This window comes from Pyrus communis, chromosome 1 (genome assembly GCF_041283825.1).
Source record: "Pyrus communis isolate YQ-2024b chromosome 1, ASM4128382v1, whole genome shotgun sequence".
NCBI lineage: Eukaryota > Viridiplantae > Streptophyta > Magnoliopsida > Rosales > Rosaceae > Pyrus > Pyrus communis.
In genome coordinates, this window is record NC_142565.1 from 14,028,260 (window position 1) to 14,041,523 (window position 13,264).

Consider the following 13,264-nt stretch of genomic DNA (forward strand, 5'->3'; position numbering starts at 1 on the left):
AAAAACGGTGAGAGGAAAATGGGAGAACAAGGCAGCAGACTCTGAGCTAAAAGGTGAACTAGATCTTGCTCGACAAAATCAGTCGTCGCACAATTTCAACTGCTTCTCTCCTAAGTACATGTTCCCTTGTTTTTTTACACGTCATAAATTAGGATTTTGTAGACGACCACATAATCTTACACGACAGATAAATCTGTTGGTTAAACCATATTTACATGACGAACAGCTATCCGCCCCATTAACCCTCATTAATTGCGCGCCAAATTTTTCCTTTGCCGCCAACTGTTTTCCGCCGGAAATATTTTTACCATACGACATTGTTCTCTCTCTAAAGATTTTCTAGCAAACCTTAAATGTTGACTTTACAAACCTTGCGAACCTATGAATCCATCAGGTAAGAAGTTTTACGAAAGTTCGTGCGTCGCTCAAAATTTGATAGGGCAGGGCAAGCCATAATTTCTAGTAGTGTGTAATTCTCTTTTACATTTGTTATGTTTTTTCTTTTTTACAATAATAATCATTTTCATTGATGAAATGCAGGGTCAAATTACAAGATTTGGAACAAAGTACAACACATACCCCAACAGAGGAGCTAGAGTTGTAGCAAAATCAAACAGTTGCGAACTACAATCACAAGTTTCAATCAAGTCTCTTCTTTTTCCAATTTGCAGATATGGGTGTGTAGACGAAGAAGAACTACTATATATTGCCATTAATTATCAACAATATCAACAATGTGGCGAACATGTAGACTATTAAACGAGGCATATAAAAATTGTAATAATCTCCTGTTGGCAATTGTCTATTGCCATCAACAATTAGATTATGAATATATAGACAGCATAACCAACACATGTAGATGATTTAGAATATTATTGTAGATATCATATCAATAATATATGCAAAATCCTTTTATTAGATAATTTTTTTAGTAGTACCACACATTATGAATAGAACAATACATAACTGCTCAAAGATAAGTAGGAACTCTTACTTAAAAATTTTCAAAATTGTTCATTGTCACTTCACTAGTACAAAAAACACTTTGCACAACGCAGGTCCTTCGTCGCGCAAAATCAAAAAACGTCGCGCAAAGTCAAAAAACGTCGCGCATAAACGTCGCGGCAAGGCAGTGACAGAAGGCTTTGCGCGACGCAAGTAACCCCATCGTCGCGCAAAGACACTTTGCGCGACGTATTTTGCGCGACTCAACATCCGTCGCGCAAGTTTCTTTGCACGACGCATGTAAAGGCTTCGTCGCGCAAAGTGTCTTTGCGCGACGTATTTTGCGCGACTCAACCTACGTCACCCAAGATCCTTGCGCGACGTATTTTGCGCGACTCAACCTACGTCACTCAGGATCTTGCGCGACGTATTTTGCACGACCCAACCTACGTCACTCAAGATCCTTGCGCGACGTAGACTATAGTCGCTCAAAGTGTCTTTGCGCAACGCATGTTCCCAAGTTGCGCAAAGATACTTTGCGCGACGCAGTCTACGTCACGCAAAGATACTTTGCGCAACTTGGGAACATGCTTTGCACGACGTATTGTATGTCGCGCAAAGTGGAAATTTGGTTTTGGTAAAAAATATTACTTTCTTAATTTTTAATAATATTGTAATTAAATTCTAAATAATAATTAATTAACCAAAGAAAAGTATTTAATTATACAATATATGAAAATGTACATACAAGATGTCCAAATGAAAAAGAAAAAACTACAAGTAATCTTCTAGGTGAAGTGGCTACTGGGTATCGGCAGGGTGAAGTGGCTCGGAGGTTGAAGGTGTAGCAAGATCAGGTATTGGTAGTGAGATTTGGAGGCCGGTCATCTGTATGGCTCGTATAAGATCTCTCATCTGTCCGTCATAAGTATGCAGCTGCTCGCCCTGGGCCCTTATTTGCTCATTCATCTGCTCACCCTGGGCCCTCATCTGCTCGCCCTGGACCTCAAGCTGACCCTTTAGGGTTATCACTTTCTCCTTCAATGAATCGACCTCTGTGGTGTTTGATCTGGAAGAAGAGGCACCAGTCTCACGAAGTCGTGCTTTCCCCATGCACCGAACAACCTTGCCGTGACAAAGACCGAAGTTCTGATCTAGGACATCAGTCAAAATCTGAAAACCTGCATCATCAGGTACTATGACGTCCTCAATTGGGGTCTCCGGGGGAAGTTGCGATGTTGCTTCTTGGAGAACAGTAGTGCTCTTTTCCACCATAAGAGCCTGTAATAATAAAGAAAAAACATATATATAAATAATATTTGAACGATTCATACATATAAGAATAATAACAATTACATATACTTACATGAAGCTGCCCAGTGGTCTCATCTCCAGGTCGAACGTAAACGTCCTCGAACATGTCGATCTCTGGGAACTTAGAACCCTCCTGAAGAAAGAAAAAAAAAACATTAAGAAAATTTTATTAATCAATAATAATAAATAAATTGTATAAAATTTCTAAATTAATATACTTTTACCTGACGTCGTGTCTGAAGCCTATATGAAAAGGGCTTCGAACCAGAATGGTGGAGAAGTGTCTTTGACTCCCGAGCTATCTTGCCAGCAACAGATTTCTTCTGTTAATTTATGAAGAAAAGAATGCAAGAATCGGAAAAATAATTTATGAACCCAATGACATTCATGAACAAGCAACTCAGACATGGCATAAAGTACAAGATTATAATAAACAAGAATCGATAAGATTAGCTTATGAATTTGAAAAAGAAACAGAAGAGGTAATTTCAAAAATTGATGAAATAGATCAAAATGAATTAAATAACGAGATACAAGAGTTGGATGATTTAATTTCATTACTAGATTCGATACATACCTAAGTAATCCAGTGAGTCAAAATGAATATACAGAACATCAAGAAGAACAATATTTTTATGCAGAACCAAGTAGTTAAAGGTTAAAAATTAATACACTAACCGACAACTTGTCTCGCACCAAATCCTTCGTACAATCTGGAATTTCTGCCCATTTCTCCCACTGCATAGGACAAATTTGTTTAATAACAACACCACAGCTACTAGCGATGATGCTATGTTGTTGAGCTGTAGCCGCTCCATGATGTAATGGGTCATACTCAATCTTGATCTTGGAGCCAGTCAAACGTACACTCTGTGCCGGCTTCAGCATTCGACTAGGCCCCCTAGTTTTTTTTTTAGCTGGCCAAAAATACTTAAATGGTGAAAACCCAAAGCTTAAATTTTCACAAAAAATTCAACATAACTTCCCCTAATAGTATAGCATTTCCCAAAATGATAATATAGCATTTCACAATCCAACATAACTTCCCCTAATAGTATAGCATTTCACAATCCAACAAATTTTTAGCATCATAAAAATAATAATTTTAAAATGAAAAAAAAATACAACGTAGTCATCAAGAATTAGAAAAAAAACTACCTGGATGGGAGGCCTCACCCTCGACTCTGGATGCTGCGGAAGTGTGATCAGAAGGGTCCGGCTCACGACGACGTCGGTGAGGTCGTCGTGCACTGAGCGGGTGAATGGATATTGATGACGTCGATGAGACAGGCACCTGGGGCCCCATAGGAGTAGCCTCAGTAAGGGGTGTAGGAGGCTCATTGGTCACGCTCCGACGACGAGTGATCAAATGCGACATCTATACACTTAATTTGCGTCGGCTTCGAGTTTGGCGTCACTGCCTTGCGAACGAGAGGGAGAAAGATGAGTCTTAAAAATCAAATTTGGATTCAATATATGGGAAAGAGGGAAAGAGGGAAAGAGGGAAAGAAAAAGGGAAAAAGGGAAGAAGGAAAGAAGTTTATACGGGAGGGAAAGAGGGAAAGAAAGAGGGAAAATCAAGTGGTCTATTAATTATATTAAGTGGTCTATTAGATTAAGAGGGAAAGAGGGAAAGAGGGAAAGAAAAAGGGAAAAAGGGAAGAAGGAAAGAGGTTTATACGGGAGGGAAAGAGGGAAAGAAAGAGGGAAAATCAAGTGCTTCATGTCCGGTTACAGTTGTCAAGGGCTCACACAATCATCCAAACCATATATAACTCGATTAATTAGCTTTCTAAATATAATTTTCCCGGGAAATCAAATCAAGCATCAGATAAGAGGATCATCAAACAGCCAAACCAACACAAAAATGTAAACGAAGAAACCAGAAACAAAATCGCATTGCTGCTAATTCAAATTAGATAAACGAACATGAAGATATTACAGCTTTTGATAATATAATATAAAAAATTGTCTTAAAGAAGATATTAGATGCTAATCTCAAAATAAATTATAGCTGCTTGAGAAATCTTCTTCAACCTGAGAGAAGCAGAATTGTCTTAAAGAACATGAAGATATTACAGCTTTTGATAATATAATATAAAAAATTGTCTTAAAGAAGATATTAGATGCTAATCTCAAACTATATTAGATGTTAATTGCAAATTCCATCTGAATATCGAAAGTTGTCAGCAAGATTCTATCACCTATGCAAATATCTCCATCATCATCACATTCAAATCAACTTTAGTTAATTGAATTAACTTTAATAATTGTAATAGGAAGTAATGATTATGTCCAACCTTCGGGACAACATTTGTAGACAAACTTTAGTTAATTGAATCAACTTTAGTTAATTGAATTAACTTTAAAAAAATTACCAAAAATGTGACTTTACTCCTTTCAAGTTCAATTTTTATTTCACATAAACCCATAATAATTTTTTTTACATATATTATTCAATTCCATCTTCTCCTTGGTGATTGCATTGAGGCTTGATCTTGGTGATTCCACAGGCTTACTCGTGAACTGGGCTGGAAGATTCTTTTGGTTTCCTCCAATCGTTGATTTTCCACAGGCTACTCTTGAACTGGGCTGGAAGATTCTTTTGGTTTCCTCCAATCGTTGATTTTCCACAGGCTACTCTTGAACTGGGCTGGAAGATTCTTTTGGTCTCCTCCACTTGTTGATTTTCCTTTGTGCTACTCTTGAACTGGGCAGCAGGATTCTTTTGGTCTCCCCCGAAGGTCTGAGCTTCCTCCTTTTATCTGTTTCTTTGTTCAATCTTTCCAATTCGTATTGAAGAGGGTTAGAGGATAGCTCAGCATATGCAGTTGTTGCTTGTCTCCACATGCTACAACTGAAGATGACTACTCGAGAGCAACGCTAGGTAAGCAACCAGGGAATAGATTCCAGGCAGTCGGACCCAGATCGGAAGACTGACTCCAAGTGCCGGCTGATTGCTTCTTTCACTTTGCCATGCGAGTAAGAACAAGGACAAAGAAAAAGACAGGGAAAGAGCATGATATGAGATACTTTTGCTTTTGACCTTGATGATATGAGATACCTTTGCTTTTGAAGAAGCGGTGAATGAATCAGCACATGTATTTGTTGTGCTTGTCTCCACATGCTTCAATCTACCGTTTCCTCCTGGGTCATCTGTACACCAGGCATCTGGTATCTTCTTTGGGGAAGAAGAAAAAATTGAGTATTTCGAAAGGCTTTGCTGGGAGTGCGCCCTCAAAGGTGAGGAAGAGTTGGGCATTTTCTTCAGGTCTGCCTTGCCATAAAAGATGAAGGTCGACATATATAGGGATTTCTCAATAGCAAGTGGTGGTACTGTTCTTTTACCCTTGTCGACAAAAGTTCTGAACAACGCCTCTTCGATTTCTGAACGACGCCTCTTCGATTTCTGAACTTCAAATAGTGATGACTCTTCGATCTTTGAATAAGCGGCCCTTCGATTTCTGAATAAGCGGCCCTTCGATTTCTCGAGCCCAGAGCCAAACGGCTCTCTTCTGTCCATTCCCATCCCCTGTGCAGAAGGATAATAATATTATTTGTTGTAAACCCCGAAGCCCTTTGTTCTCTCTAGAAAAATGAGAGACATATCTCACTACTCTCATTTCAAACCTCCACGCGTCTTCAACTTTGTCAGAGATATGAAAAGCCGAGATTGTGTCTGAAGAGTGTTGACGAAATTTACGCAGGAAAATCCGGTGGTTGTGTCGCAAAGTCTTTATAGAGGTGATCGATCACCTCTAACATGCACACTTTGAAGATTGCCCATCCGTGAAAATCGTCTCCGGCCCTTTGAGATTTTACTCCATCCAACCCTTCTCTTTTAACATTTTTGAAAATGGCTAACCCATCTAACATTTGCTTAGATTTGAGTCTCAGCAGTGATCCGGTTGCGCCGCGTCAAGGTAATGTATGGTGCCCGTCTTTCTTATCTTCTAATGGCCCTCTTACAGGTGAAGACTCCGTGATGACGGATGCAACAACAGCTACGATAGTAGCTAGGAACCTCCTTACTCCCAAAGATAGTAGGCTGCTTTCAGGACGGTCCGATGAGTTGGCCGTTCAAGAGTCCCTCGCTCTCAGTGTTCAGTGTGCGGGCTCTGTGTCCAACATGGGCCAACGCCTGCTTGCTCGATCCCGTCAAGTGGAATCATTGATGGCAGAGGTGGAAAATCTTAAGCAAGAGATCAAACAGCTTAAGTACGAGAATAGAAGTTTGCATGTGCTTGCAAATAACTATTCGACGGGTATGAAGAGAAAGCTTGATGAGCTGCAAGAATCTGAAGGTCGAATTCAAAGTGACCGTCAAAGGTTTGCGGCTTATCTCCAGAGGCACCTTTTTCCTGGGTCATCTAGCGTTCCACCCAGTATTGAGGCCTCGAATGCTCTATCTTCGATGCCTCCCGCTCCGATGCCTCCTGCTCCGATGCCTTTCGCTCCGATGCCTTCCGCTTCTAGAGTTTTGCCACGTAGTGGGGCTTCACGTAAACAACCTTTGTGAAGGCTCCATCATTTTGCCATGTTTTTTTTTTTTATTTTATTTTTATTTTTTATGAACATGTTTTGTTTTATTCAGTGTATTGTTTTATTTTTTATTTTGTTTTATTTTTTATGAACATGTTTTGTTTTATTTTTTTTATTTTTACTCCAGGATATGTTCACGAATCGGATGAGAACTCCGAGTCATAAACTAGTACCTAAAACAAGAAACAAAACAAGATTAAGAATCTGGAATAAAATAAAGTTTAAAACACTAAACTAGACTAAAAGAATGCGAAACTAAACGCTTAAAACACTAAAACAAACCAAAAGACTCAAACATCACCCAAAACACTAAAACCCGTTTTGCTTATAAGTACAAAATAAATAAATTAAAATCTACTCAGTAAATACATATATGAAAACAATGAATTGATTCGATCGTCAATTTAAAACATTTACACAAGTGGATACCACAAAAGAAAAAGGCAATGCAAGAACCCCAACCGTCAAACTTGTTTGTATATACTTGGAGATCTTATACGTCAATTTAAAATATTACAAGTGGATACTACAAAATCTTATGTTACACTTAATGAAAGTATAAATAAACTCTAAGTGTTAGTGAATCTATCGTTTTGATAGGAAACTCATTGTACAAAACTAGTTTCAACGATCTAACCGTCAAACTTGTTTGTATATGCTTCGAGATCGCATACGCCAAAAATTGAAAAAAAAAAACATTCAGATATCAAGTAACGGGGCAAACCTTTTCGACGGGTATAAACAAAAAATCACGATTTAACGGTTATTTTAACTCCGATTTTGATGATTTTTTACACGTACACTCCTTGATCCTATATGAATACAATAAACAAATTTGATCATCAATTTAAAATATTTAAACAAATGGATACTAGAAAATCTTATGTTATACTTAATGAAAGTATAAATAAACTCCAAGTGTTGGTGAATCTATTGTTTTGATGGGATACGCATTGTATGAAACTAGTTTCAACGATCCAACCGTAAAACTTGTTTGTATATGCTTCGAGATCGCATACGCCAAAAATCGCAAAAAACAAATATTCAGAGATTATGTAATGGGACAAACCTTTTCGATGGGTATAAACGAAAAATCATGATTTAACGGTCATTTTAACTTTGATTTTGATGATTTTTTACAGCTACACTCTTTAAACCTACATGAATACAATGAACTAATTCGATCGTCAATTTAAAACATTTACACAAGTGGATACCACAAGAGAAAAATGCAATGGAAGAAACCCAAAAGAAAAGCAAAGAAAAAAAAAGTGTGTGTGTGTTTTTTTTTTTTTTTTTTTTTTTTTTTTTTTTCTTTTTGCCCTTTTGCTTATGAGTACAAAATAAATAAATTAAAAATAGGAAAAAAGTGGTAAAACATTCATGTTTTGCCGCCAAAATCTTGCGTGACGCACAAAACGTCGCGCAAAAGACCTTTGCGCGACGAAGATTGGCGTCGCGCAAAAGACCTTTGCGCGACCAAACTTTGCGCGACGAAGGTTGGCGTCGCGCAAAGATGTTTTGAGCGACCCAAATGTATCTGAGTCGCGCAAAGCGATTTTGCGCGACGCCAACCTTCGTCGCGCAAAGTTTGGTCGCGCAAAGGTCTTTTGTGCGACGTTTTGTGTTTTGCGTCGCGCAAACATACTTTGCGTGACAAAATTTGCTTCGTCGCGCAAGTTTCCGTCGCGCAAACATATTTTTCTACTAGTGCTTTATAGAATTTCGTGTTTATAATCAGAACCGTTCATATTATAAATCACCCTATAAAGATCGCCTCTTCAAAAAATCAATTAAAACTAAGGACATTTAATCATCAAACTGTTTAAAAACAAATGAACAGTATTAGTAAAAACATTATGAACCGTCTATATATGTACTATAATAGATTGACTAAACAACCTTATTTTTAATTTATTTTTTGTAGAGATGATCTTTACAATATGATTCATAGTATGAACGATTCTGATCATAAGCAAAAAGTTTTGAGATTAAAACACTAAGCGTTTTGAGTAGGAGTTCTTACTCATCTTTGAGTAGCAAAGTATTATTCTTATGAATACACCTCGCTTACTTAAAACACTCCACACCTACTTTTTAAATTAAAAACTATTTAAATACACCCCACTTACTAACCGAAACTACCCTCATACCTCACACAGTACTCCACACACCCCACACGCCAAACCAATCCCAAGTTTTCCTATGTTCCGAAAAAATTCCAAGCCTTTGTCTTCACCACGAACACAACGTGCATAATTTTGCTGCTTCATATGTTGTCTGGTTGTGTAGAAATTTTCAAAAACTTTTAGCGGTTAAGTTTGAAATTGTGTCACCCTGGAAATTATCATAATTTATGAAAGGGCCACAATTTAACAATTAGCCCTTCCAGTTTCTCGGTTCTGCAATCATAGATACCTCAACGAAATTGCACCCCCATCCATCATAAGAAATAAAATAGAAAACATTTCTTAAATAATTTTTAACAAAACAAAAGAAAACAATACTACTACTACACCATCTAAAAAACATTTGATTATTTAGATTACCTTTGTTATGCTGCATAATACTTCACATTTGAGGAAAAATATAATGATCGGATAATGCAAGCGTATATACAAAATTATATATATTTATTCGCGATTAGATCTCTCTAAAAAGGATTTGGGGTGTAAACATTAAATAATTATTTTTTTTAAAATTCTGGCCTAAAGAGTCATTTCATATTAGGACATGATTATTTAAGAGAGCTACTAGACCCACCCCACAATTCTATTTCCCCACCCCACCTTATTTTCCCACCCCACTCAAAAGGTAAAAATGAAAAACACTCTTTTCTCACCCACTGATATTCCTAAACTATCCCTTACAAAGAAAATTAGTCAATACCACACATCCACCCACTCGTTGGCAAGCAACCCCCTTCTCACCGTCAGCCAACTTTGTCTCTAATTTAATCAAGACTATGAGGATGAGCAACATCCTCGGTTGACCTCGTAGTTGCTCTCTGCAATTACAACTCAAGTAGAGGACTAATCGTAGAAGAGGGAAATCAAAACCACGTCAAATGGGTATGAGAGAATCCAATTACTTCTTAAGGTAATTGTAATGGGTCTATGGTGTTTGATGAAGATTTCGAATGGATGGGAAGGAATTGACATAAGAGATGAGGAAAACAGTGGATTCAAGTGTCGTGTGCGGTGGTTTCAACTTGCTGGGTTCATGTTTTTGTTCCTTCTATTTTCATAATTTAATACAAAAACAAAATAATAAAATAGTTAAAGATGGTCTTATAAGTCATTTTGCAAATGGTTAGAGTTGTAATTTAAAGTATCATTAAAAAGTGGGTGGAGAAATAATGTTGATGGGTGGGTATATCATCTCTCTCATTTAATTAAATTTTTTAGTGGGGTGTCAATAAACAACTCTTATTAAATCTATACAAGAGTGTTTTAGACCTTTCACTTATTTTGCTCATGTCATTCATGTTGATCTCATGCCAATATTTGTATTTCAACCACACAAGTTTGTTTTCTTTTTAAAACGGCCTGGTTTTCAAAAAATATAATGACAAAATTGACGGTTGGGGGAAAGATTGGCACTAACTGAAAGTTCGAGGAGACCCAAAAACGAGTTAATTAAAAGTTGGGAGGGCAAAGCGGAATAATGTCCAAAGTTCAGCTGGTACTAAAGGTGTAGCTTGATGGAAAGGGATTCTCGCCGGATCATTTTCTTAGGGATCTGGAGAATCCCGTGATCATATATGTTCATTGTACATCGCATGGTCATAAATTATTTGAAATTTAAAATTTAAAATTAAATATAAATAGTACCTAACGAAAACTGATCGCACGGTGTACGATGAACGGTCATGATCACGGGATCCTCCGGATTCTCAGGAAAAGGATCTCGCGATGATCCTTTTCCTAGCTTGATCTCCTTTTCCCTTTTTACACAAAATAAAAAAATTGTTTTTCAATTTCTTGATAGGATTTTTACGACATGCAAAAGGAAGGATAAAACACTTAAAATAACTTCCCAGAGAAATAAGGTAATCGTAGTATAGATGGCTCTAGCAAGATCATTCTCCATAGGAATTGAATGAATAATTTATGTTAAAATCAAATCTTAATTAATTATAAACGTTTGGAAAATGTTGATTTTATGACCTAAAGTATTAAAAACGAATTTAATTAAAAACAATTAAATAAATTGGCAAAGTAAAGAAAACAAAAGAAAATAGTTTTGGAAACCAATTTAAGTACTAGAGTTCCGCCGTCACTTTAACAATCCTATGTAAATCTTCCAATTACTTATGACTTACACATGCATATTTTGAGGTTAGATTTTCCTAAAATATGCACTACTTGGACCCCCAACATAGAACTTATCAAACATGCACCCCATCCGTGATGTCCATATTGAACAAGAAAATGCAAGACTCAATAAATTTTGTGAAAACCTTTTGAAAAATCATGCAACCCTTAAGACGTGGTGTCTATCACTATTAGATAGTTTCAAACATGGTAATTAATAATTCAAAACCTGCATGTATAATATCATAAGTAAACTAAAAAAAAACTACATATTCTTGCTAAGACTCGTGGCCTCGCCCTAGCAAAAGAAATTAGTTATGAACAATCATAAAACAAAATATTAAACTAGCAAATAAAATGTTTCCTATTTAAAGTCAAACTTCTCAGAAAAATAGACTTTTGACTGAGCAAATCAACTTTGATTTGGTTCCAAAAGGTCTCTTTTCAAAGCTTAAGACGTCCCCAACAAATCCTCCTATAGAACCTTCCTCAAAATATGCCATATTGACCTTTAAAATACTCAAAACATCCAAAAATGTCAATATGGGAAAGCTGCACAATGGGCATTTTTTTTCTTTGTCACGGTCAAAAGGCTTTGTAGAAGAATCTGGAATTTTGATATTATCACCTTGAAAGACTCATGAACATCCACCAATTGGAATCACTCTAAAATTCATCCGTTTGAGTACTTAACGCTCAAGAGGAAGTTGAATGAGCTACATTGGAAATATAATTCAAAGTCTCAAATTTCGCCAAAGTAACCAATAAATTAATACTAAAAATATGGTAAAATATATAGTACAATATGACACATCAAGTGTTCATATTTAGTAATTAAATGAATTCAACATAATATGTGTGAAATGATATTGAGTATTGTTGAGAGAATTTTACATTAGAAGTCTGGCAAAAGTTGCTCAAAAATCATTGCATCTTTATTAGTTATCAATTGATTACGTTGGATGCTTAAATTGTTAAATGGTATCAAAACATGATATACACACGTGCTACACTCTAGGCATTGATAAATGTATTATTTCCTATATTTTCATGTTAAAAATTAACCAAATTTTTTTTTCATGTTAATTAATATTCATAGGTTTTGTTAAAGAATTGGTCTTAGAAAACTTTATTACTTTTTTTTTTTTTTTCAATTTTAGTCAATTTGTTCTGTGAAACTCCATCCCGAATTTAGTGTATTTTCCTATTAATGGACTTATGAAATTACCTTTTTACCCTTGAGTTGATTTTGTTTGACTGTCTCGTTGAAACGTGTAGTTTTCATTTTATTAAATGATTCTTAACGTACTTATCGCCATGAACGCGTAGGCACAAACAGTTTTAAATTCGGATTTATAATGAAGATTTTATGTGAGCCATTAGTGACATTGTTTTGGAGCCATATGTGAGCCATTTTTCGGATATTTTCGTATTTCATCTTTAGTGACATTGTTTTGTGAGCCATTAGGGCCCACATGTTTCCCCTTGTACCCATGAGTCCCCCCCCCTTTTTCTGAAAATATCAAGCTCTCTCTCTCTCTCTCTCTCTCTCTCTCTAAACACTCTCACTCTCTTAAACTCTCTCCTTCAACTCTCAGCCCTCCCCCTTCTTTTCTCAAAAACTACCCTCCCCGAGGGTACTACACCTATAACAACAACAACATCAATGACACCACTACCACCACCACCTGCTCCTTGGTTGAAACCACAAGCTTAAAACGAACAAGGAACCCTCCAAACACCTCCTCTATCACTACACAATGTAGTTGCACTGTTCACTGAGTTTTCCGACGAATTTCCACATTCTCCGGCAAAGGTAAGCCTTGAATCTCTTCCAAAAGTTGTAGATCGTGTCTTCGTGTATGTTTGAATGTAGTTTTGAGAAGTTTTGGTGATATTTGGACGTAGGAATCTCACGGGGAAAGCTTCGCCAATTTTTTTGGGAAGCACCACCACTTTCGAGGCAATTTCCGACCAAACCACGACAAGTTAGCTATCATGCAAGGTACCATTCTCTTCATCTCGTTGAGTACTACAAATTTGGTTTTTGAATAACTTAATTTGGTTGAGTATCGGAGAAGTTATGAACGTTTAAAAGTATGCCCAGAAACCGACCACCTTTGGCCTGAAAATGGGTCGACCCGACC

The 13,264-nt window shown here is 36.7% G+C and overlaps 1 protein-coding gene across 1 annotated transcript; it reads right to left on the reverse strand.

The window, feature by feature from the left end:
- Positions 1 to 1,739: 1,739 nt before the first annotated feature.
- LOC148699217 (uncharacterized) lies at positions 1,740 to 2,579 on the reverse strand. The gene is made up of 3 exons (XM_088682860.1): positions 2,484 to 2,579; positions 2,312 to 2,392; positions 1,740 to 2,226 (listed from the first exon to the last, which is right to left on the reverse strand). The coding sequence occupies exons 2-3, from the start codon at positions 2,363 to 2,365 to the stop codon at positions 1,747 to 1,749; spliced, it is 534 nt and encodes a 177-aa protein (XP_088538986.1). The 5' UTR covers positions 2,366 to 2,392; positions 2,484 to 2,579; the 3' UTR covers positions 1,740 to 1,746.
- Positions 2,580 to 13,264: the final 10,685 nt, after the last annotated feature.

Bases quoted from the DNA above. Each gene is read 5' to 3' on its own strand.
- LOC148699217 (XM_088682860.1), bottom strand. From the start codon at position 2,365: ATGTTCGAGGACGTTTACGTTCGACCTGGAGATGAGACCACTGGGCAG. The intron at 2,227-2,311 runs GTAAGTATATGT...TTATTATTACAG, and splicing joins AGACCACTGGGCAGCTTCAT to GCTCTTATGGTGGAAAAGAG.